This window comes from Acartia tonsa, unplaced genomic scaffold, assembly GCF_053477335.1.
Source record: "Acartia tonsa isolate MP-2025a unplaced genomic scaffold, ASM5347733v1 sca1, whole genome shotgun sequence".
Taxonomy (NCBI): domain Eukaryota; kingdom Metazoa; phylum Arthropoda; class Copepoda; order Calanoida; family Acartiidae; genus Acartia; species Acartia tonsa.
The window spans coordinates 191,016-215,263 of record NW_027649595.1 but is presented as its reverse complement, the minus strand read 5'-3'; the positions used below and the strand labels follow the sequence as shown (position 1 = coordinate 215,263).

General features: G+C 31.1%; 4 protein-coding genes across 5 annotated transcripts; 2 read left to right on the top strand and 2 right to left on the bottom strand.

Annotated features, from left to right (window-relative positions):
- Nucleotides 1–1,280: 1,280 nt before the first annotated feature.
- LOC145310479 (uncharacterized) lies at nt 1,281–2,348 on the bottom strand. The gene has a single exon (XM_080150430.1). It carries the CDS (start codon nt 2,271–2,273, stop codon nt 1,719–1,721), a length of 555 nt encoding a protein of 184 aa, XP_080006556.1. The 5' UTR covers nt 2,274–2,348; the 3' UTR covers nt 1,281–1,718.
- Nucleotides 2,349–10,126: 7,778 nt separating this feature from the next.
- On the bottom strand, nt 10,127–12,003 carry LOC145310478 (uncharacterized). Its single transcript, XM_080150429.1, has 2 exons — nt 11,914–12,003; nt 10,127–11,480 (listed from the first exon to the last, which is right to left on the bottom strand). Exon 2 carries the CDS (start codon nt 11,453–11,455, stop codon nt 10,283–10,285), a length of 1,173 nt encoding a protein of 390 aa, XP_080006555.1. The 5' UTR covers nt 11,456–11,480; nt 11,914–12,003; the 3' UTR covers nt 10,127–10,282.
- A 3,867-nt stretch (nt 12,004–15,870) lies between these two features.
- Nucleotides 15,871–20,712, top strand: LOC145310477 (uncharacterized). Of its 2 annotated transcripts, XM_080150427.1 has the most exons (4): nt 15,871–15,987; nt 16,316–16,387; nt 19,198–19,298; nt 19,569–20,712. In XM_080150427.1, exons 3-4 carry the CDS (start codon nt 19,223–19,225, stop codon nt 20,279–20,281), a joined length of 789 nt encoding a protein of 262 aa, XP_080006553.1. In that variant the 5' UTR covers nt 15,871–15,987; nt 16,316–16,387; nt 19,198–19,222; the 3' UTR covers nt 20,282–20,712. The 2 variants fall into 2 exon arrangements, with proteins under 2 accessions (XP_080006553.1, XP_080006554.1); XM_080150428.1 differs by lacking the exon at nt 16,316–16,387 and having other exon boundaries at nt 15,886–15,987; nt 19,569–20,514.
- Nucleotides 20,713–22,007: 1,295 nt separating this feature from the next.
- Nucleotides 22,008–23,574, top strand: LOC145310476 (uncharacterized). The gene has a single exon (XM_080150426.1). The coding sequence runs from the start codon at nt 22,043–22,045 to the stop codon at nt 22,850–22,852; it is 810 nt and encodes a 269-aa protein (XP_080006552.1). The 5' UTR covers nt 22,008–22,042; the 3' UTR covers nt 22,853–23,574.
- The last annotated feature ends 674 nt before the right edge of the window (nt 23,575–24,248 follow it).

Below are 24,248 nucleotides of genomic sequence, written 5' to 3'. Positions count from 1 at the left end.
ACCAATAGTTTCTTCTTCTTTAATTTCTAGTTTAATATTAGCTTCACCACAATCAACAAAACTAGTAGAAGTAGAAGGTGGAACTGTATTCTTAGTAGATTCTATCTTCTTAAGATGTCCAGCTGATTTATTATGTATTGTCAATTGTGTACTAGTTTTGTAAGATTACTGGCATAATTCACAAGAGTATGGCTTCTCTCCTGTATGGATCCTCGTATGACGAGTTAATGCACTTTGATGTGAGAAAGCCTTTTCACATGTATCACAAGAGTAAGGCTTCTCTCCTGTATGGATCCTATTATGAAGAAGTTAATGTACTTTGTTGTGAAAAAGCTTTTTCACACAAATCGCATTTGTATGGCTTATCTCCAGTATGAATCCTCTTATGCTAAGCTAATGCATCTTGTCGTGAGAATGCCTTTTCACATGCACTGCACTTATATGGTCTCTCTCCTGTATGAATTCTCATACGCACTGTTAAATTACTCTTTACAGAGAATTCTTTCTCACATATATCAAATGAATATGGTTTTTCTCCTGCTTTAATTCTTTTATGTTCAGCAAATGCATCTGGTCGTGAGAAAGTCTTTTCACATGTATTACAAGAGTATGGCCTCTCTCCTGTATGAATTCTCATATGTACTGTTAAATTGCTTTTTGTAGAGAATTCATTAGCACAGATATGACACTTGTTCATGATGGATTATTTATTGTTCTTGCACCCGGAATAAATAAAAAAAATGGAATACTTGTGTAGAGTTAAAAATAATAATAGTTACTTAGTTCAGTTATGTGAAGAAGAAAAAATTAGTAAAAAAATCAGCTTGATATCTTTAGAAATAAGCTCAGAATTCATAATTTTAGTGTTTTGGGGGGTCGTTTGCACCACTAGCCTCTATAGGGAAAGTGCCAAAATTCAATTTTCAATGTTTTATGTGTAGATCCAGTCATATAAGAGATTTTACAAAAGGAATTATATTGAAAACTATAAAAACATGCCCAAAAATGACTATTTTCTAGGATAGGGAGGATTGTCAATTTTATCATATTTTATCATTTTTACCTGATTTATCTTATATATTTGTTCCAATGATGTATCTAAGAATTTAACTTTTCATTTTTATTATCTGAAAAAAATTAGTATAATGCAACAAAAAAAATCTGTTTTGATTTGCAGAATAATAAAAGTACTTTTGAACAAAATATTGTTAAATTAAAAAGTAGAAAAATAGTAAATATACATTAGATATTATTTTACAAAATTTATAAATTCGGGTATTTCATATAAGAAAACTCAAGAAAGCTCAAGAAAACTCAAAGAAAACCAAAATTGTCAGGTGAAATAAAAGGAAATATTTTTTGGAAAAAAAAGTTTGTATCAAAGGATTCAAAATTGTCTATTTAAAGAGAAAATTTTTTTTTTGTTTTTGGTAGTTCGGCCACCGTTTTTTTTTTTTTCAAAGCTACTGCCATGCCATATTCTAGTGTTCTACTCCTGTTTTAAAGACTAAGAACACATACTATTATGGAAAATAAGCAGAAAAATACCACCTTTTTAACATTACTTGCTCTAGTTCCTGCATAGTCCCCTTTTACAAAGAAAAAATAAAATATAAGAACTGATATAATTGAATTAATTCTTTAATTGAGACATTAAATGAAAAAAAAAACGGTTTATACATGATATCATGATAAAAGTTCTTGTAATCAACATTAAATCATATACAGAGAGGATCCTCATCAAGAGTTTCTTCTTCTTTTATTTCTAGTTTAATATCAGCTTCACCACAATCAACAAAACTGGTAGAAGCAGAAGCTGGAACTGTATTCTTAGTAGATTCTAACTTCTTGAGATGTGCAGCTGTTTTCTTGTGCTGTGACAATTCTGAATTTGATTTAAAAGATTTATTGCATATTTCACAAGAGTATGGCTTCTCACCAGCATGAACTCTCTTATGAACAGTTAATTGACTTTTTCGTGCGAAAGTCTTTCCACATGTACCAGAAGAGTAGGGCTTCTCTCCTGTATGGCTCTTCTTATGAAGGGTTAAATGACTTTTTTGTGTGAAAGTCTTTTCACAAGAATCACAAGAGTATGGCTTCTCTCCTGTATGGATTCTTCTATGATTTGTTAATGCACTACTGTTTGAAAACGCCATTTCACAAGTGTCACATTTGTATGGCTTCTCTCCTGTATGAATTCTCTTATGTGTTGTTAAACTGCTCCTACTAGATAATCTCTTCCAGCAGATACGACACTTGTTAATGTTCATGACGAATTGTTAATTGTTCTTGCACCTGGGATAAACATTATTTAATGAATACCTGTTTCGAATTGAAAATAATGATTTCAAGCATTTTGTATTTCATTAATTATTTCATTGTAAGTCTTTATTGTAAGAGCTACTCTATATTTAAGGTTGTGTCCGAAGGCCTGTTAATAAATAATAAGTATTCTATGAAAACTCTCCATCTATATCTTATTTAGTATAGCTATTCTGTATGTTGGGTGTGTCCATCAATATGTAAGTAAAAGTATTCCAAATATGCTGTGTGTTGTAAAACTTAAAATTATTCGCTTCATACAATATTAAATTTATACGAGTCTTTTATATTATCAAGTATTTTTTTATTTTAAATGTTTAATGCATTTTTTCAGAGTTGCTATTACATATTTTTAAGAATTTGTGTTTTAGTTTATTATTTAGAACATTTTTTATTGTGTAAAGGTTGTTCTTTTGATATTATACTTTACTTTATTTTTTGATTATTTCAGAGGAAAATGATCAATTCTATTAGAACAACTTGAGTTTTATTAATGTACTGTAAACAGTAGTGATAAGTGCCAGAAGTTATTAAGTACCTTTGTGAAATAAATTATAAAACTAAGCTGGTGTTTATTTTATTCAACAGTGACTAAATCCTCAGACCGTATCAATAATTGAATCATTTAGAATGTGTTTAAACTTTCACTCTCAAGAAGAAATGGTTTTAGTGGAACCATTATTTTGCCGCTACAGTTCTAATAGAAATCTGTTTAGAGTTTACTATACCATTCTAGAAACCAGTGATATGAAATCCTAATAGTCATTCAAACCACAGTATTTTAATTTAGTGTAGGATGATTTTAATTCTTTCAAAACACTGCATCTAAATTTTGTACTAAAAAAAAAAATCATTTTATTTGCTTGTCAGAGTTCTCCTACAGAACTAGACACACCCCACCCGAAGGCGTGTTAGGTTAGAAAAAACCCCCCGTAGAAATGGTTTACACAGGATGTACTGGGACCTCATGGTGGTTTCAGAACATGCTTTCCCTAAATTTAGTTAGTAGCTTCCCATAGTAGAAAATTTTAAAATTACTTTTGGTGATCAAATTTTACTTTTATTTTTAGACTACCTTCACCTAACCTGCTTTATTGTCTTATTTTGCCTTTCATTTTTATCATGCAAATTCGCTCAAATTACAGTTGAAATGATAGATATTGGAGCTTTATAAAAAGGTCTCTAACATTTTTCTAGCTCTAATACTTTTTGAGATATCTTATTTCAAAGTATTGCTAAAAATCATCTTTTACACAGCAAAAAGTTGAAATATAAAATTAGTTATTTTAGAGTAAATTACAAGTATCTTCATTTAAATCTCTCTAATATTGCTCCAAATTGACCAAATTGGACAGTTAAGGTGCCTAAAACTATCTACATTCAATGGACAATCCAAATCCACACTTTTTGAGACTTTATAAGTCAACAGGAGAACGCTAAAATGTAATATAAAAAAAAACAAATGTAATTTAATTAATTAAAAATCACTTTTAAGTCATTTTTAATAATGTAAAAGGTGTTTTAAGTTAATAGAAAATCCTAATTAATTATGATTTATGATTTTAAAAATCACAGTACTAGTTTAAAGTACCTAATAGTGTATATTAACAAAAAAGTGTGGCCTAAGAATAAATTGTTTCTTTTATTATATGTGAGATCATTTATGAAAGTCTTTTAATTACTATGTTTTCTTAGTTAAGGTGGCAAAAACTAATTTTTTTTCATAATGTTATAAGAAATTTAAAAGGCCAATAAACTATTCTTAGAAAACATTACTAGAATTAGAAGATTACATTTGTAAACTGCTTGGAAATGCTTAAAATTCTAACCAATTTTTAGTTTATTTCCTATGATTATGTCTATTTTTCTTAAGATATGTTTCTATTTGTTCAAAATATCAGATGATTGTGTTTTATTGGCTTTCTAATTACAAAGTGACAACTTTATACACCATAACTTACCTTAAAATCCTTGCTAAAGTCGAATATATTTCAATTTATTTAAAAAAAACAGGAAATATTTTTTCATTTAGCATTAATAAAAATCACTTCAGTATGCTCCTATTGGCTTATATAGTCTTTAAAAATATGTATTTGGATTTTCCATTGAATGTAGATAGTTTTAGGCACCTTAACTGTCCAATTTGGTCAATTTGGAGCAATATTAGAGAGATTTAGATGAAGATACCTGTAATTTTCTCTAATATAACTAATATTATTTTTCAACTTTTTGCTTTGGAAAAGATGATTTTACAGCAAAACTTTGAAATAAGATATATCAAAAAGTATTAGAGCTAGAAAAATTTTAGAGACCTTTTAATAAAACTCCAATATCTGTCATTTCAACTGTAATGTGAGCGAATTTGCATGATAAACATGAAAGACAAAATAAGACAATAAAGCAGGTTAGGTGAAGTTAGTCTAAAACTAAAAGTAAAATTTGATCACCAAAAGTAATTTTAAAATTTTCTACTATAGGAAGCTACTAACTCAATTTAGGGAAAGCATGTTCTGAAACCACCATGAGGTCCCAGTACATCCTATGTAAACCGTTTCTGCGGGGGGTTTTTTCTAACCTAACACACCTTCGGGTGGGGTGTGTAGACTTTCTCATGAATGCAGTTACCTATAACACTTCATCAGAGATGAATACAACATATCAACACCTAGTTTCTGATGCTGAAAGCAACAAGTCATACAGTATTCATGAAAAACTTCTAATTACTAATATGAATTGCTTGGGGAGACTTATTTCTCCTAACTTGTCAACCATATCTGAGTGCACACTAGCTGATATCTACAAAAATCAGCTTTTGACTATTGACAGTCAACAAAAACTTCTTCAAACATATCTTCATTCCTACATGATTCTTCCTGATCATGATATCAGTCTATGTGAGGAAGTAGCTGACATGATAGAAAATGCCATCAATTGGTGTTCTGATGTTAGAGTGCTGTACCAGAAGCATGGCATGTATAAGAAGTCACAGGCAAAGATTATATTTGATAATCTACCCAAGTTTTCAAACAATTCTTTGATATCTGTTTATGAGTTCTTTAGAAGATTTTCAGCATACACTGAAGATTTTGATATACCTGAGCAGAGAGCTGAGTTACTTTACAATAAATTCTTAGAAGTAAACATCCAAGAAGAAGTGTCTGAATGTATGCATGATTATGAGGGCATGAAAAGATTGTTAATCCATAGATATGGAGATATTAAAACAATTACTTGTGATTTACTTAATCCTGTGAAGGAACTTTCTAAGCCTTCAAACAATGAAAATGTATTATCAAACTTGGCTTACTACAGAACTTTAAATTCTTCAATTCAAAAAATCAAAAAGTTACTTAATCATAAAGACATCCCACATGAAGAAGCTGAAAACTACATATACTCTCAAGATTTTCTATACCTATTGCTTACCCTTGTACCTCTACATGCTAAGCTAAAATTTACTGATAAGATGATAGCTATGGATCAAGACACTATTCGTATTCAAGGAAAGATCTCCTTTGATTTGTTAGTTGCAGCTGTTAATCAAAGTTATCAATCATTTGATGTTGTTGCACGAACTGAAGATATTCCTGTGCCTAATCAATTTGTATTGCTCAACTCTTCAAGCAACCAAGCTACCTCTTTGGATAGGGATTATCCCAGTTCTGAAGAGTCAAGTGATAATCCTAAAAGCAAACCAATATCTCAATTTGAATTTCCTTGTGTATTAGATGGCCATGATCATCAATTAAAGGACTGTTGTGATTTCTTTTATAAGAGTCCCAGGGAACGAGTTGAAGAAAGAAAAAGGTTCCCATGGAAGCATTGCCTTGTATGCCTGCAGTCATCTGAATTGTGTAACTCTAAGTCTTGTGGAAACCTTGAATATATTCCCAAAGAACTTATCTGCAAGGAGTGCCATTATTTATCTGTGTGGAGAAGTAAGAAATTCAGCTATTCGATTCTCTTCTGTTTTGATCCAGATCATACAAAACCTAATAATATAGACATTCTTAGAGCCTTAGGAAGGTATATTCCTGGATTTTCTCCTAAATTGCTAAAAGCACCTGTTAATCTTGCAAGTCAATTTCAAGTTGTAGTTGGTACAAGACACAAATCTACACAGAAGTCAATTGCAAAAGAACCTGATTACACTACTCCACCACCAGTATTTGATACCTCAAGTGGAACAGCAGCAAAGCTTTTTCCTTCAACTGTTAAAAGAGAAAGCAATAATGAATCCATGCATATCATGCAAATTTTAAACATTAACAATCAAAAGGTGTTATGTTTATTTGATCGAGGTGCCAATCAGCACCTGGTTGATGGACAACTTGCTCATGAAATTGGCATGAGAGTTGTTAATAAGGAAGTTAGTACCATTAGTGTTGTTTCTGGTGGTAAAGTTTGGTCTGACTATGGAACATATCAGATGATTCTTGGTCCAACACCTACTGGAGAATACTTTGAGATCCAAGCTCAAGGAATGAAAAGAATTTCCAACAAGTTTCCATTGTATGATCTTTCTGAAGTTAACAATGAGGCTGTGAATTTCCTTGGTTATTCAGATGAAGTTAATCTTCCTAAGTATATTGGTGGAGCCAAGGTTGGACTATTAATTGGCCTCAAATCTACAGAATTAGATCCAGTATTGATATTTACTCTTCCTTCTGGCATAGGTGTTTATAAGAGCCCATTTAAAGATATATTTGGCTCTTACTACTGCTATGGTGGCCCTCATGATACATTTAGTAAGGTAAACAAGATAGTAAATGGAAATGTAAATCATTTCAATATTTACCTAGCTGAATCTGTTAGTCAGTATAAAAATGCACCATATCAATTATTGAGAATTGATAGTAATACTTTTAATGAGTGCAGGAGTGAGGAAACCTTCTTTCCTACTTTACCAGAGAGATCTGAATGTGATGAAACTGAAAGTGTTCTTAATTATTGCAATAATAAAACGCAGGACATTCATGCTAGCAAATTGCCCTCTAACAATTGCATGAGTCATGTCCAATTTCAGTTCAGTTATTTGATTAATGAATTGACTTTGTCCTGGATAGTCATTATTGTGTTGGCTATATTACTGAATCTTTCAAGAATGCTACTCTCTGGCAAGAAATATCTCCAAATAAGTCTTGTGTTACTCCAGAATTCAGTGTCACAATCTAACAAGATCTTTATTCTAAGATATGTAAGATTTATGTTCTTAATGAAGAATCTTTGTGTTGTCTTCAAATTTCTTTTATTAAACTGGGGAGACCAAATCTCCTAGGAATCTGAGAATATTTAAACCAGTGTTTTATCTGGGATCATCCAGCCTTCTGATTTCTGAAACTCTTTAACATACATGTTTTGATTAAACCAATCATCTAATAACAAGTCTTTATATTTTCATTTTATCATGATTTTATTATGTGATTTTTTATTCTGTCTGGCACTTAATCAAATTTTTTATTGTAATTTTATGTTTAAACTCAGAACTGTGCATAAAGATGTTTTTTTTATCCTCTATTGCTAATAACTCTTTTGTTATGTTTAGTGTTCAAACCAGCCATAAATCGTTTGTACTGTCCACACTGTTTGAGGACTCCTTTAAGTCCTGTTCACAAAGTAATATGATCAACATCTGTATGAAGCTCTTCCGTTGCCGGGAATGTTGTAAAACTTAAAATTATTCGCTTCATACAATATTAAATTTATACGAGTCTTTTATATTATCAAGTATTTTTTTATTTTAAATGTTTAATGCATTTTTTCAGAGTTGCTATTACATATTTTTAAGAATTTGTGTTTTAGTTTATTATTTAGAACATTTTTTATTGTGTAAAGGTTGTTCTTTTGATATTATACTTTACTTTATTTTTTAATTATTTCAGAGGAAAATGATCAATTCTATTAGAACAACTTGAGTTTTATTAATGTACTGTAAACAGTAGTGATAAGTGCCAGAAGTTATTAAGTACCTTTGTGAAATAAATTATAAAACTAAGCTGGTGTTTATTTTATTCAACAGTGACTAAATCCTCAGACCGTATCAATAATTGAATCATTTAGAATGTGTTTAAACTTTCACTCTCAAGAAGAAATGGTTTTAGTGGAACCATTATTTTGCCGCTACACTGTGATGTTTTATTCAATATTATTAACAAATGTATTCTTGTACTTGTCCAATCTAATTAAATAAAATTTATACTTGGGTTTTCTTTCTCTTGATGTTTCTATTGTCTTCAACTTTATACTGTTAAGTCGAATTACATTTTATGTTCTGTCTAAAAAAATAGACTAGGGGGGGGGGGGGGGAAGTTCTGACACATTTGCGTAAACCTGGTGTATAGGCTTTATCTTTGGACTGAGAAGATAGGTTATTAGGGATAAAATCATTCTTATATGATGAATTTCCCCCAGATTTAAGATTTTTTGGATAGGCCTCCAGGTTCCGGAGCTCCAGGCCTCCAGGTGGTCTCTGTACAGGTAAAAATTAGAATTAAGATTTTTTTTTTGAAGAGTTAGAGGTTAACTTATAAAACAAAATATGCTTCTTTTTGATTGTTATTCACATATTTAAAGAAAAAACATACATATTTTGTCTCATAAGCTGACATCTAACTCTTTAAAAAAAAATTTTTTTTTTCATTTTTACCTGTACAGAGACCACCTGGAGGCCTGGAGCTCCGGAACCTGGAGGCCTATCCAAAAAATCTTAAATCTGGGGGAAATTCATCATATAAGAGTGATTTTATCCCTAATAACCTATCCTCTCAGTCCAAAGATAAAGCCTATACACCAGGTTTACGCAAATGTGTCAGAACTTCCCCCCCCCCCTTACCTATTATTTTTATTAATAAGATCTAAATTTATCAAACAAAACTAAGAGAAAAATAAACTATTTATATGTCAATTAATAACATTTGAATAGAAATATTTTAATAATTAAATCTGTCTCTAATAATTAAGTAAAATCAAAAATAGGATTTGTAGATTATTTTAACTGACATATCAAACCTAATTATAATCATTTTTAAATCAAATATTAAGAAAATAAATACAAATGGTATCATATATTAAGAAGAATTCAAATTTGATAAGCTCCCATAACAATCATTTAAACATTTGAATTGTTTAATACTAGGATAGGTTGGGTTAAAAAAAACTAAAAACAGGGTAGCCACACATACATATTAAAGGCACTATAGGTACTATTTCTGTTAATAAGAATATATAAATAAACATGTCACATAATTCACATTTCAATGGTTTCACACTTTGAACAGTCTTGTGTCTGTAAAAAAATATCTATCCGGAGAGTATTCATGGTCCTTGCAGTTGGTTTAATCACAAAATATTACAAAATTAAATACACCTATTAAGGAGGTAAAAATATTTATATTATTTAGATAAAGTTTAAGATATTTTCCTTATCATTATTTAAATGTGTTTTCTCTAGTGTCGCGTTTTCTGTGCATTACAGAAATTGTTTCAAATTGTTTGTAGGTCATATTGTAAATATATTCCTTTACATATCCCACTTGATCCAAATTTTCCTCAAAGTATAATTTGATGAGAGTGGTATCCCTCAAATCATTTAATTTGTTAGCTATGTCTGAAAAATCTTTATTTAATGTGAGAAATATTTTTACCATTATGCATCTATGTACATAGTTTATTAACTGGTTGATATGGTAAATGTTTATTTGTGTTTTAAATAAGAGAGTATTTTATTTTTCTATTGAATACTAGTTATAAATAAGGCTTTATTTTTAAAAATGTAGTAGGCATTTTATTAAAAAGTTTGATTATTCAGAAATTGTAACAGGGCAAAATTAAATACAAAAACTCATTTAATGAAAAGTAAATAAAATCAGTTTACACAATATCATTAGGTAGTTAAAAATATTTGTGATTTACATTAAATCTACTAAGGATAAAGATTTTCATATAGGCATTTAGTCTATCATATTTCAATAGTGTTGACTATATCCTCCTCATAACTCTTTTCACAAGAAAGAAAATCCTGAATTCCTACTTCTTCTATTTCCTGTTTTATAGTTTCTTCCACATTCTCAGCCTCCATGTTAATATACAGAGGATCCTCACCAACAGTTTCTTCTTCTTTTATCTCTACTTTAACATAAGCTTCACCACAATCAACAAAACTGGTAGAAGCAGATGGTGGAACTGTATTCTTAGTAGATTCTAATTTTTTGAGATGTTTAGCTGATTTATTTTGTTTTGAAAATTCTGAATTTGATTTATAATTTTTTTGGCACATATGACAAGAGTATGGCTTCTCTCCTGTATGGATCCTCTTATGTTCAGTTAATAAACTTTGTATTGAGAAGGTCTTTTCACAAGTATCACAGGAGTATGGCTTATCTCCTGTATGGATCCTCTTATGTTTAGTTAAATAACTTTTTCGTGAGAAAGCCTTTTCACATGTACCACAAGAGTATGGCCTCTCATTTTTATGGGTGCTCCTATGGACAACTAATTGAGTATTTGTACAGAAAGCCTTTTCACATGAATCACAAGAGTATGGCTTCTCCCCTGTATGGATTCTCTTATGATGAATTAAGTGACTTTGTTGTATGAAAGACTTCTCACAAGAATCACATTTAAATGGCCTCTCACCTGTATGGATTCTTTTGTGATTTTTTAATCCATTACTGTTTGGAAATGCCATTTCACATGTATCACATTTAAATGGCTTTTCACCTGTATGAATTCTCTTATGATAAACTAACGAATTTTTGTGTGAGAAAGCTTTATCACATGTATCACAAGAGTATGGTTTCTCTCCTGTATGACTCCTTTTATGCAGAATTAACTCTTTATTTGAACGGAAAGCTTTTTTACATGTATCACAAGAATATGGTTTCTCTCCTGTATGGATCCTCTTATGTGCAGTTAAAATACTTTGTTGTGAGAAAGCCTTTTTACATGTATCACAAGAGTATGGTTTCTCTCCAGTGTGGATCCTCTCATGGACAGTTAACTCACGATTTGTATAAAAAGACTTTTCACATGTATCACAAGAGTATGGCTTCTCACCTGTATGCATTCTCACATGTCTTGTCAAATGGCTTTTTACAGAGAATTCCTTGGAGCAGATATGACACTTGTTCATGATGGATTATTAATTGTTCTTTCACCTGCATATAATAAATAATATTTAATTAATACTTGTGTAGAGTAAAAGTCACCTTGTAGGTAAAAGTTTTCCATAATGACTCTGTGAAAACTCTCTCCTTACATCCATATTTTTTTTTTAATAATGCTATATCATATGTAGGGTGTGTCCGTCTTTATATAAGTAAAAGTTTTCCAGATGTACTCAATGAAAATTTTTTTCCTTATATCTTATTCTTAACCTACTATTTCCCTCTGAGCACACCTTATTAACATAGACCCGTCCATCTATGTACAATTTCATTAAGACAAACATATCTAATAAAATTTTCCTTTGCTTTTGTTTTAATGCATGATTATCAATTTCAAACATTTTCTTTAAAACATTGTTAGTTTATTTTTTGCTGAGCTACTTATAGATACAATCATCATTGTACTTGTTATACACTAACTTACTTTTTTTTCTATATTCAAAATTGAATTTTTATATCTTCTTATATCTTCAGCTTTGCATTCTTGAATTTTATTTCATTTTATATTCTGTCTGAAAAACAATATTATTATTAAAATGTGTATTATAGGCTTGTGACTTGAGAGACTGACTGGAAGATATGCTCCTTGCTTATTCACACCTCAGCTGCATCTACATACCCTTGGTTGGTAAATGAGCACCTAGTTTTGATACTCAATGTGCATGTAAAAATATTTTAGTATAACTCTTGGCCTAAGGTTCTCTCCATAGACCGTCATTTATTTGTGATTTTATTTGCGACACCTGATATACTCAGAAAAGTGAGGTAATAGTAAGGAGCTGTAGGAAAACATATCAAGAACTTATGTGCATAAACATGGAGATTGAGCTAGCCAAAAGGACCTAATGAAAAACTTTATGAAAACTATAGTCTATTTAAGTCTTAGGGTTACCTAGGTAGCTAATAATAATATTAAAATTGAGGTTTAAGAGGTGTCTATACAAATACAGGTACAAGCTAATTATACATTAAGAATAAAAAATAAGGGATTTTCCTCATCTCTGCTCTTTATTCCTAAAAAAACTTTATGAAAACTATAGTCTATTTAAGTCTTAGGGTTACCTAGGTAGCTAACAATAATATTAAAATTGAGGTTAAGAGGTGTCTATACAAATACAGGTACAAGCTAATAATACATTGAGAATAAAAAATAAGGGATTTTCCTCATCTCTGCTCTTTATTCCTAAAAGTGTTCTATTCAAAATGGAACACCTGGCATACTCAATAAGTAAAGGATGATGTAATAATTTAGTAGCTTCAACATGTAACATCTGTGCCAGAGGCTTGCCAATATTACTGTGAATCTTAATCATAACATATGAGAATATCCCATAAATCCTCACAATCATCTGTTTTACACCCCTCATGGCTAATGCCCCCAATCTAAATAGCCCATTTACCTGGTTCCTATAGGGATAGGTGCATTCGAATAATGTGTTCACTAATCTATATCCAAATGTTACTATTGCAACTGCCTTTGGAGAATAAGAAAATATTTATCTTATTTACTTACCTAGGTATTTATGTATTTGAGTATCCTAATGTATTAAAAAAAAATCATTTTTAATCATATAACATTATTGTAGGAAATATTTTAATAGTTTCTAATACTAGAGATACTGCATGGAAGGGCCATGATTAATTCCATATGAAAATGCTTAATATTTTTACATTTGTGTTGCCTAAAACTTGTTTTGTGCTGTAACTAAAGAGAATTGGGTATTAAGGTAATATGGAGGGAGGGGGGGGTGGGGGAGAAGCATTTGGGTTGTAAGAAAATTTTTACTTAGAATTGTTTGTCAAAATTATTGTCTCTTGTCCCAAATTGCATGTCAGTCTTATTACTATTTTTTACATTTTCAATGGTTTGATGCCATAAAAAAATACATATCTTTCTCTAATATTTGGTTACAATTATGCATACAATTTTCATCCTAATAATTATGTCTGTAAACATTGTGAATGTTTCTATCTATAGCGCCTAAAAGTTGTGTTTGATCTGTAAAATTATAATAAATATTTTCAAAAATGATAATATATTAATTAATAATGAAAAACAAACATTTTTGATCTTAAAAAATACTCTAAATTTAGATATTCCTTCCAGATAAATGTCTCTACCAATTAATTAGTAATGATAAGTTATAAAGTATAGATATATTCTACAATCAAATATTTGTTTTGTTATTGGAATTGTTTTGAAAAATGCAATGTTATTTACATTGTATGAATGCCGCACTCTTTATTAATTACTAAATGTCGTCTGTAACAAATCGTTTGGTCGAAATATTCTAGGACATGTTTTCCCCTGAAAAATAATTTCTTTTTTGATAAAAATTTTGTATATTTTATGCAGACAAATCAATTTCTTTAGCTGTATATACTTTAATTACAAATTTAAAATCAAACTATAAATGATATTTGGATTTGTTATTTTTTTTTTTAAAATGCAAAGGAAATTTTTAACAAAGTTTTATGTATAATCAAAGACGACATTTAAAAGTCTGCATAATGTGCGGCATTTGAGCATTGTTTATAAACAACTATTTTTGAATACAGAATTAAATGTTTGTTACTTACTGTTATTACTATTAACTGTTATTGTTCACAAAGTAAACATGATTGTAAATATGAACTAATAAATGTTAACAATAATAAATGATCACCAACAATAAAATAAAAATTGTTTTAGATGTAGTATTTCATAAAGTTCTTAATAAAGAAAAAATAGGAACTTTTCTTGTCAATGATTGCATTATATTTAGGACGGCTAAAGAATCATCAATCAACATATGTTTCTAATTTCATAAAATCATTGTTAAATTGGAAGCTTATGAGGACAGCATATTAAGTTAAGATAATACAGATGCTATTTTATGATGAAAGGTTAAAATTTAAAATTATATTATACATTTGATATTTTTTGCAATTGTTTTAAACATTCAGACATATCTATAATCAGCACTTATAAAAAGGATCTAGTCCTGAAACAAAGTATATAATTCAATCATAATTGGTATGGCAAAGCAAGTTTTTAAGTTGGGTTCACAGGGTTTTGCCAGTTTTATATCTTAGTCAAATATAATCCTTTTGAAAATGTAAGACAGACCTGCATTTAGAGGAGGGAGGGGGGGGGGGAGGTGGTGTAAAACAGGATACTTTGAAAGCTTATAAATGTTGTTTGAAAATTTTTTAACTAACTTCAATACATTCTCAATCATCTCAGAAGTTTAATTAGTAAGGTACCTACCTTCGTTTTGTAAATATATGCATACAGCAAATATTATATATTATCTGTAGCTGGGTAGTCTCAATTAGTACATTATATCTTTTCTTTCAGGGTATAATATTATTAGGGGAGTGTGCCTTCTTTTTAGTTTAGGAAAGTGTGGATGTAACTTTGTAAGATGACAACATTCTCTGGTTTCCTCCTCGAACAAATTAAAGTTATCTAGGTCATTTGGTCATAAAGCCTCAAATATTTTACTGAATAATGACTTTTTGAGAATAGGTACCTAGGTAATATTTTTTTTTGTTAAAATACATGGAGTACTTTGTAAGATGACAACATTCTCTGGTTTCCTCCTCGAACAAATTAAAGTTATCTAGGTCATTTGGTCATAAAGCCTCAAATATTTTACTGAATAATGACTTTTTGAGAATAGGTACCTAGGTAATATTTTTTTTTGTTAAAATACATGGAGTACAGCTAATCCAATTTTATGTCCTCTTAATCCTATAATATACAGTAGTAAGGCTTTTTTGTCTGAATCTAAATATCTTGAAAATTAATGTTCAAAATGATTGTACTTTTCAGTGAAACTGTATAATTCTCTTAGGGTGGTTTAAGGTTATTTTTCTAATGGTATAAAAAGTTGCAATTTACATTCACAACCACATTTTTATCTTTATCTTTCCCATCCAGCTTCTAAAAGAAGTTTCTATAGTTGCAAATATTTAAATATTGATATGTTTGAAACATAAGTGTTAAGTGAAATTATTATGAAAACAAAAGTTTTCCTCAGATGATTGAAATTGTCTAATTTGGCGAATAAAGGCAAAAAAATTCGTTTGAAAATGGCGGTTTTTGGCGGGAGTGGCTTTTGATGATTGTAGCCATTAAATTATTATAAAAAAGAAGATCCATACAGGTTTGTAGCTATTCAAATGTTATTTAGGTGTGATATCTCCTGAAAATAGGAAGCTAATCTTTAATCCAAAGTAGAACACTGTCGGTCCATCTGTCAGTCTAAAGCTTAAGATCATTCTAATCTATGCTGAAAAAATGTCCTCAGTATTTTTTATGATCCATCTCTTGTTCATGTAATATCTTGGGATGTAAATATTCATTTATGGTAAAGATTATGTTAGTAATTAACTCATTTAATTTATTTTCAGACTAAATATAAAATGAAATAAGACTCAAGATTATAAAACTAAAGTCAGTAGAAACATAAAGATAAAGAAAAGACAAGTAAATTGAGTTTAGCAAATCAAAGTAAGTTAGTTTTTTATATATAAAAACAAGTTTGAAAACATCAGTAAAAGCAATGCAATTTTATATCAGATTGTTGGACATACAAAAATATAGGCTATTTGGGGTAAAACTTAATCTTTAGGTTGCATTACTTTATTACCTAGCAATAATCATGGAGTTAGTGAAAGGGGCAAAACTCCCTCCCCCCTCCTCTCAACCCTTACTTTATTTTTTAAAAATCTGTATATATTATTTTTCTACTTTTGCTGGTTATTTCAGATTATTTGGTTAAAAATATGTTTTCTATTTTGCAAATTTTTGTTTTGTACCTTTTGATTTTTTTCTTCAGAAAACTGTTAACCATGAAATGAAAGTAGAATTCTTCCAGCCTTTATTTGAATAAACAGCTAAGATAGATCAGGTAAATGTGATTACTTTCATTATTGTGTCAGAATTTGTTTTCATAATTTCTTGCAGAATCAAACATTTTGGAATTATTTGAGATGTTGTTGTTGTGGTAGCCATTGTATCGCCCGTCTATCCATGATCATCGAAGGGTTGGCCTGTATCAAGGCCACGGAATGTCGCAGCAGCCAGAGGGTCGTTCCATAGTGATTCAGCAGTTAAGTTGGTTGGATCAGCAGGACAATTGAAGATATGGTTGGTTGTATGTGATGGTTGGTTACATTTGGGACATTTATCTTCTATCTGTATAGTATTCTCTGTAACAGGTGACAGGTACGAGTTGAGCATAGAAGAATATCCGGATCTTAGTTGACATAGCATACTTCTTGTTTGACTATAAAAAGTCTCTTTCAGCCTCATTAACAGGGGGGGGAGGGGCGTCTAGAACTTTATTGTCAGTAATGTTGTTGATGGATTTTCTTACACACTCAGTATGGATTTGTTTAAGTAGTGGCTTATAATTTTGACTGTTTACACCACTTTCTGGAATCATGTCTCTGATCTCATTTCCAAATCTAGTTTGGAGGGTTTGCTTGGTGATACGGCGAGGTGGAGGGCCGTGAAGGTCGACATGATTAGGGTGGTCATCTTTTTGAGTGGCAAGGAGGAATTGTCTAGACAGCATTTCAGAGTGGTCCTTGACTTTCATGATTTTGCATTCTGTGTTAAAGTGATCGATGGGCGTTTTATTAACACAGCCAAGTGTGACTCTTAATGCTTCACTCTGTGCTACTTGGAGATGTTTCCAGTTAACGTCTGCCAGGTTGGGGGTCCAGATAGGGCTACAATAATTAATTACTGATTGTCCTATTGCCTTGTATGTAGTAAGAATAGTTTCTTTTTTCCATACCCCAGATGGTGCCAGAAAGTGATTTTAAGATGTTATTGTGAGATTTAACTCTGGATTTATTATCGGTGTTTGAATGTCAACTAATTGTCGAAGGTTACACCTAGAAATTTTGGGTGTTTGACAGTGGGAACAGGGGTGCCGTTGATGGAAATGTTTAGCTGTTTACTGCATTCATTAGACCATGTGTTGAAGACTGTGGCTGTTGACTTAGCCGGGGAGATAAACAAATTCCTTTCTTTGAACCAATTATCTAAGGTGTTTAAATAAGCATTAATCTCTGAGCAGACAGGTTCCAGGTGTACGCCAGAATTGAGGACATTTGAATCATCTGCGTACGTGACTAATTTAATGTTACCTGATGGATTAGGCATCTTACTCATGTATAGGTTGAATAAAACAGGTGAAAGGACCCCTCCTTGTGGTATACCCTGTCTCATTTTCCTGTACCTGGATCTGCGGCCACGAAATTCAACAAAAGTCTGTCTGCCTCGGAGGTAGGCAGTCAAGAATCTTTTAAGGTGGTGGTTCAGATTAAGTTCATAGATGTTGTTCAGCAGAATCTCGTGGTTTACAGTATCAAATGCTTGGGTAAGGTCAATAGCAACAGAAATGGTTCTCTCAACTGGCCTTGGTTTATTGAGACCTTTTTCGATGTATGTTTTAATCTCTTGAAGTGCAGTTGTGGTAGAATGTCCTTTTCTGAATCCATGTTGATGGGGGGCAAAAGGTATGGATTCAGTAATCTGGGGGAGAAGAATACTTTCCAGAATTTTGGCGGCTGGGGACAGAAGAGATATTGGTCTGTAGCTCTTGCCTTGGTCTGATGGCTTGCCTGGCTTGAAAGTATAGTAGTTGTTCTACTTTGCTGGATAAACCATTGATGTTATGCTGTAGGATGTTTAGTTTGTTGTATGGAAGTTGAGGTGTTGGTATAGAGTGGAGGCTGGGGGGAGGAGGGGAAGGTGGAGGGTTTGATGAGGGGAGAGGGGGGGGAAGGAAGGGTAACAAGGGGTGGGGGGCAGCAGGGTCCAATCCAGTTAGGTAGCTTTTTTCGTGCCTTTGCGTTTTTAAGTTTGGAGTATTTCACATGGAGCCAGAGATTACATTTGGTGCATTCTATGGATGGTCTGTGTTCAGAAATTTGTTTGCTGCATACTGGACAGATCCAGGTAGGACCTGGATTTTGCTCAAAGCCAGCCTTGATAAGTAATAGCCGGATCAAACAGGCTGGAAGGGGTTGATCCTTTGTCAAACTAATTAAAAAGATGGAGCTGAGTGTAGAACTTCATTGTCGATTTTACTGAAAAACCTGGGCCTCTGGTGCTAGTAGTGGATGACGGTGATACTTTGGAAACAGGGCGTAGTTCCCTGTTGTAGGTGTTGGCTCTTGGCATAGATGTTGTTGGTGGTAGATTCGCAGCGTAGATGCAGCCAACGTAGAATCCTGAATTATTTGAGATGTTTTTTTCCTTAGATTTTCCCCTTACAACTAACACCTGCGAGACAAGCCAAATCTTAATTTTATTTGTGAGTTACTCACTTCATTTTAAGATATTTGAACACAATAACTTTTTCACTGACTTTTTTACAGTGCAGCTACCTTTATAAGCAACAGCACTACTCTCGCAGTAGCCAAAGAGTCCACACAGGGGTTAGTTAGAATAGATTAGATTCAGAATCAGAAATAAGTAAGTTTTTAACATGTGTACTAGGATAATTTTGTCCATAACATTAAATATAACACCACACCATATCTGTAATACTTTTACATATATATTGATGGACTCACCCAACATATAGAGAAGCTATACTAGTTTTCATAGTGACAAACGTACAAGAATATCATGATTATAAAGTAACTAAAATTATTATTTTTCATTCTATACAAGTATTACATTAAATATTATTTATTTCAGGTGCAAGAACAATTAAGAATCCATCATGAACAAGTGTCATATCTGCAGCAAGGAATTCTCTAGAAAGAGTGTTCTGATAAGACATATAAAAATTCATACAGGTGAAAAACCATTCAAATGTGATACATGTGATAAGGCTGTCTGAACAAGTAATGAGTTTACTGCCCATAATAGTTTGGTTTATTTATTTTGATATATGTAAATGGTAGTATTCTGATTTCATTATATTAAGGAGATTAATTTTACCTGTTCTAATCTGTACTTTACAAAAATGTTCAATTCTAAAAAAGTTATAATCCTAATCAATCAAATTTGATTTTAGTTCTTTGTAATATAGAAAATCAATTTTTTTGAATTTTTTTTTATTTCAGGTGCAAGAACAAAAAAATCCACAATGTGTGGTTTTTGCAAGAAGAAAATCTCTATCAAGGGTAACTCGACATTACATATGAGAACTTTTGAAGGAGAAAAACTGTTCATTTGTGATTTATGTGAAAAGACTTTCTCACAGATAGATCACTTGAAAATTCCAAACACAGAAGAGAAAATATTCAAATGTGGAATATGTAAAGAAACTTTCAATACAAATTGTGAGATGACTCTCCATAATTCGATCCATACAGGAGTAAAGCCATATTCTTGTGATACATGCGAAAAGTCTTTCAAATCTAAAAGTAATTTAAATAACCATAAGAGGATCCATACAGGAGATTACTCTTGTGATACATGTGAAAAAGTGTTCCGTACAACAAGAGAGTTAACTGTCCATGAGAGGTTCCATACAGGAGAGAAACTATACTCTTGTGAATTATGCAAAAAATCTTTTAACTCATGTTCAAACCTGACAACACATAATAAATCCGCTGGACATATCAAGAAGTTAGAATCTACTAAGAATATAGTTCCACCTTCTACTTCTACCAGTTTTATTGATTGTGGTGAAGCTGATGTAGAACTTGAGATAAAAGAAGAAATTCTTGATGAAGATCCTCTGTGTATCAACGTACAGGCTGAGAGTGTGGAAGTAATTATAAAAGAGGAAATAAAGGAGGAAGAAGGAATTGAGAGTGAAGAATTTGTTTAAGTAGATAACAATAATAAATGAATAAAATTAGATTGCGAATTTGTTGTAAACATCTTTTAACAAGAGCTGTATTATATTTAAGATTTGATGTATTTCGTAAACAATATTGCTTCTTCAAAATCAATTTGAAAGAAAAAATCATAATACTGAGAAAAAATGTTATTTATAATTACATCCATTTTAAATAGGTAAATTTGTATATATTTTGTTTCCCAATTTACCCTCACCTATGTAAGAAGAAAACTAATTAATAAATTTTTTTTTCTCAACTAATTCATTAGATACTGATCTGTTTATATATTTTTTCTGTCCTTCTCTTGAATGCCAAATTACCTATCTAATTTTTGTTAACCAATATATATATAATATATATCATTTTCTCATTTTCAATTGTTTAACTTGTAAGATAATAATTTATGTTTATTTTCAGACAGAATATAAAATGAAATAAGACTTATGATTATAAAGCTGAGGTCAATAGAAAAGAAGACGTAGGTAAGTTTTTGTGGAACAATTTATAGAAAGTAAATGTCTGTCTGTCCATATAAAAAGAATTCCCTTACAACTGAAATGATTCAGTTCTCTTTTGAAGGAATCTTTATAAAAGACTAAGTATGTTTTTTTTTGTTAGAGTACAGTACAAACCTATAATGGGAAAAGGCCACTGGAAATTTTTTTTCTTTCGTATGTTTTTTTTTTTAGTATAGATGAGGTTAGGTCATATAGGATAAGAGTAGCACCACACCACAGGGCTAGTACAACACAGGTATATAGTTCATATAAGGTTAGGCCATATAGGGTAAGAGTAACACCACACCACAGGGCTAGTACAATACAGGTATATAGTTCATATAAGGTTAGGTTATATAGGGTAAGAGTAGCACCACAACAGGGCTAGTACAACACAGGTATATAGTTCATATAAGGTTAGGTTATATAGGGTAAGAGTAGCACCACAACAGGGCCAGTACAACACAGGTATATAGTTCATATAAGGTTAGGTCATATAGGGTAAGAGTAGCACCACACCACAGGGCTAGTACAACACAGGTATATAGTTCAGTAGTTAGGTATAAAGATAAACAAATACAACCCACTGTTTTCAATTTATTTTCTTAAAATAGGAAAGGGGCGGGGGGTGCTTATGCTTTCTAGGCAAAGATTGAATAATATTTTTGGTTAAACATCCTCCCCCATTCCCCATAACACTCTTAATCTCAGTGAAGCAAAGATAAAATAATAAAGGCAATAAATTATTATTTTATTTTCTATTCAGGAATTATTTTTACAAGATTTGAGTATTAAAAGAGTAAAAAAAAATTTTGGGGGGGATGGAGTGAAGACACCCTCCCGAAAAATAGTTTAAAACCTTCCAAGTACCTATAAGAAGCTTCACTGTGAAAGAGAACAATATCGGTTCAGTGGTTAGCGAGATCCTTCGAGACAGACAAAAACGCTAACTACTTTATATAATAGGATAATAGGATACTGACAGACCCTACATATTGAGGAGATATACTAAATAAGATATATTTGTAAGGAGGTAGTTTTCATAGAGTACATCTGAAATACTTTTACATACATAGTGACGGATACACCCTACCTATTGATACTTTACCTTTATAGTGACAGACGTACGGATACATCTTAATTATAGAGAAATGAATATAATAAAATGAGGCTTTAAATTATTATAGTCAATTCTACACAAGTATTTCATAAAATATAAGTTATTCCAGGTGCAAGAACAATTCAATCATCATGAACAAGTGTCATATCTGCTCCAAGGAATTCTCTGTAAAGAGTAATTTAACAGTGCATATGAGAATTCATACAGGAGAGAGGCCATACTCTTGTGATACATGTGAAAAGACTTTCTCACGACCAGATACATTAGCTGAACATAAAAGAATTGAAACAGGAGAAAAACCATATTCATGTGATATATGTGAGAAAGAATTCTCTAAAAAGAGTACTTTAACAGTGCATATGAGAATTCATACAGGAGAGAGGCCATATAAGTGCAGTACATGTGAAAAGACATTCGCACAAATGGCTGCTTTCACAAAACACATGAGAATTCATACGGGAGAGAAGCCATACTCTTGTGATACATGTGGAAAAGCTTTCTCAACCCAAAGTTATTTAACTGTCCATAAGATGACGCATACGGGAGAGAAGCCATACTCTTGTGATACATGTGATAAGGCTTTCAAACATCAAAGCAACCTAAATCTACATAAGAGGTGCCACACAGGTGAGAAACCATACTCATGTTTATTATGCAAAAAATCTTACCACACAAATGGAGAGTTAATTGTCCATAAGAGGACTCATACAGGGGAGAAGCCATACTCATGTGATTTATGCAAGAAATCTTATTACGTAAACTCAGAGCTGACACAACATAAAAAATCAGCTGGACATCTTCTTAATTTAGAATTGAAAAATACAGTTCCACCTTCTACTTCTACCAGTTTTGTTGATTGTGTTGAAACTGATGTAAAACTCGAGATAAAAGAAGAAGAAACTCTTGATGAGGATCCTCTGTGTATCAACATAAAGGCTTAGAGTGTGGAAGTAATTATAAAAGAGGAAATAAAGGAGGAAAAAGGAATTGAGAGTGAAGAATTTGTTTAAGTAGATAGAAATAAAAATGTTTTATAAAAAATGAACCTAAATTACGAATTTGTTGTAAATATCTTTTAGCAAGAGCTTTATTATGTTTGTATTTAAGATTTGATGTATTGTGTAAATATTATTGCTTCTCCAAATCAATTTTAACCAATGCTTTGAAATGTTATTTATAATTATATACATTTTAAATACTTAGGTAGTTTTGTATATATTTTGTTTGCTTGATGAATATTTAAAATTGATCACTAAAATAGTTGTCATGTTGTTCTTGTGAAAATAATACAGGCATCTAAGTTGCAGATATCAGAAAAATATGAATATTAATATTTTAAAAACTCATAATATTTAAATTATTCAAAAACTGAAACCTGTGTAGTTCTAACCTTACAGGGCTCCCTTGTACATACACAATTTACCCTAACCTAACTTTGAGGAATACTAATTAATATAAAATTGAAAAAAATTATAATTATTTCATATAATTCATTTAGCTACTGTTCTTGTTTATATTTTTTTTTCTGTCCTTCTCTTGAATGCCAAAATACCTATCTAATTTTTGTAAACCATTATATATATTTATCAACTCCTCATGTTTAGTTCGTTCTCATAATCAAAATTGTGTTACTTGTAAAATAATGCTTGTATGTTTATTTTCAGACAGAGTATAAAATGAAAGAAGACTAAATATTATAAAACTGAATATTGAACCATAGAAAGAAACAAAAAATATAGGTAGGTATGATTCATTTTATTGTTCAGTTCTCATTTTAAGGAATCTTTATAAAACACACCCCACACAAAGGCTTGTTAAAACTGAATTCTATTGAAACATTAAAAGAAAAAAAAACATGGGTATGTTTTATTTTATCAAATTAAAGTAAGCAATTGTCTGTCTGTCTTTGACTTTGCTAACCACTGAGAATTGATTAGTTCTCTTTTGAAGGAATCTTGATATAATTCTAGGTATGTTATTTTGTTACAGTGTAGTACAAACCTATAATAGGAAAAAAAAATTTTCATGTAAAATAAGAATAGTTTGTCTCAAAGTTCTTAGTCAGAACCCCCCCTTTTATGAAGAGGTAATCTTTCATATGGTTGTGTTTTATTTAGTTCAGATTAGGTTAGGTAATGTATGTAATAGTAGCACCACAGGGCTAGTACAACACAGGTATATTATTCAGTAGTTATGTATAAAGAAAAACAAATACTCACAACCCACTGTTTTCAACTTATTTTCTAAAGATAGGAAGGAAGGGGGTTTGCTTATGCTTCTAAGGCAAAGTTAGAATAATATTATTGGTTGAACAAGCCCCTCCCCCATCTCACTTAT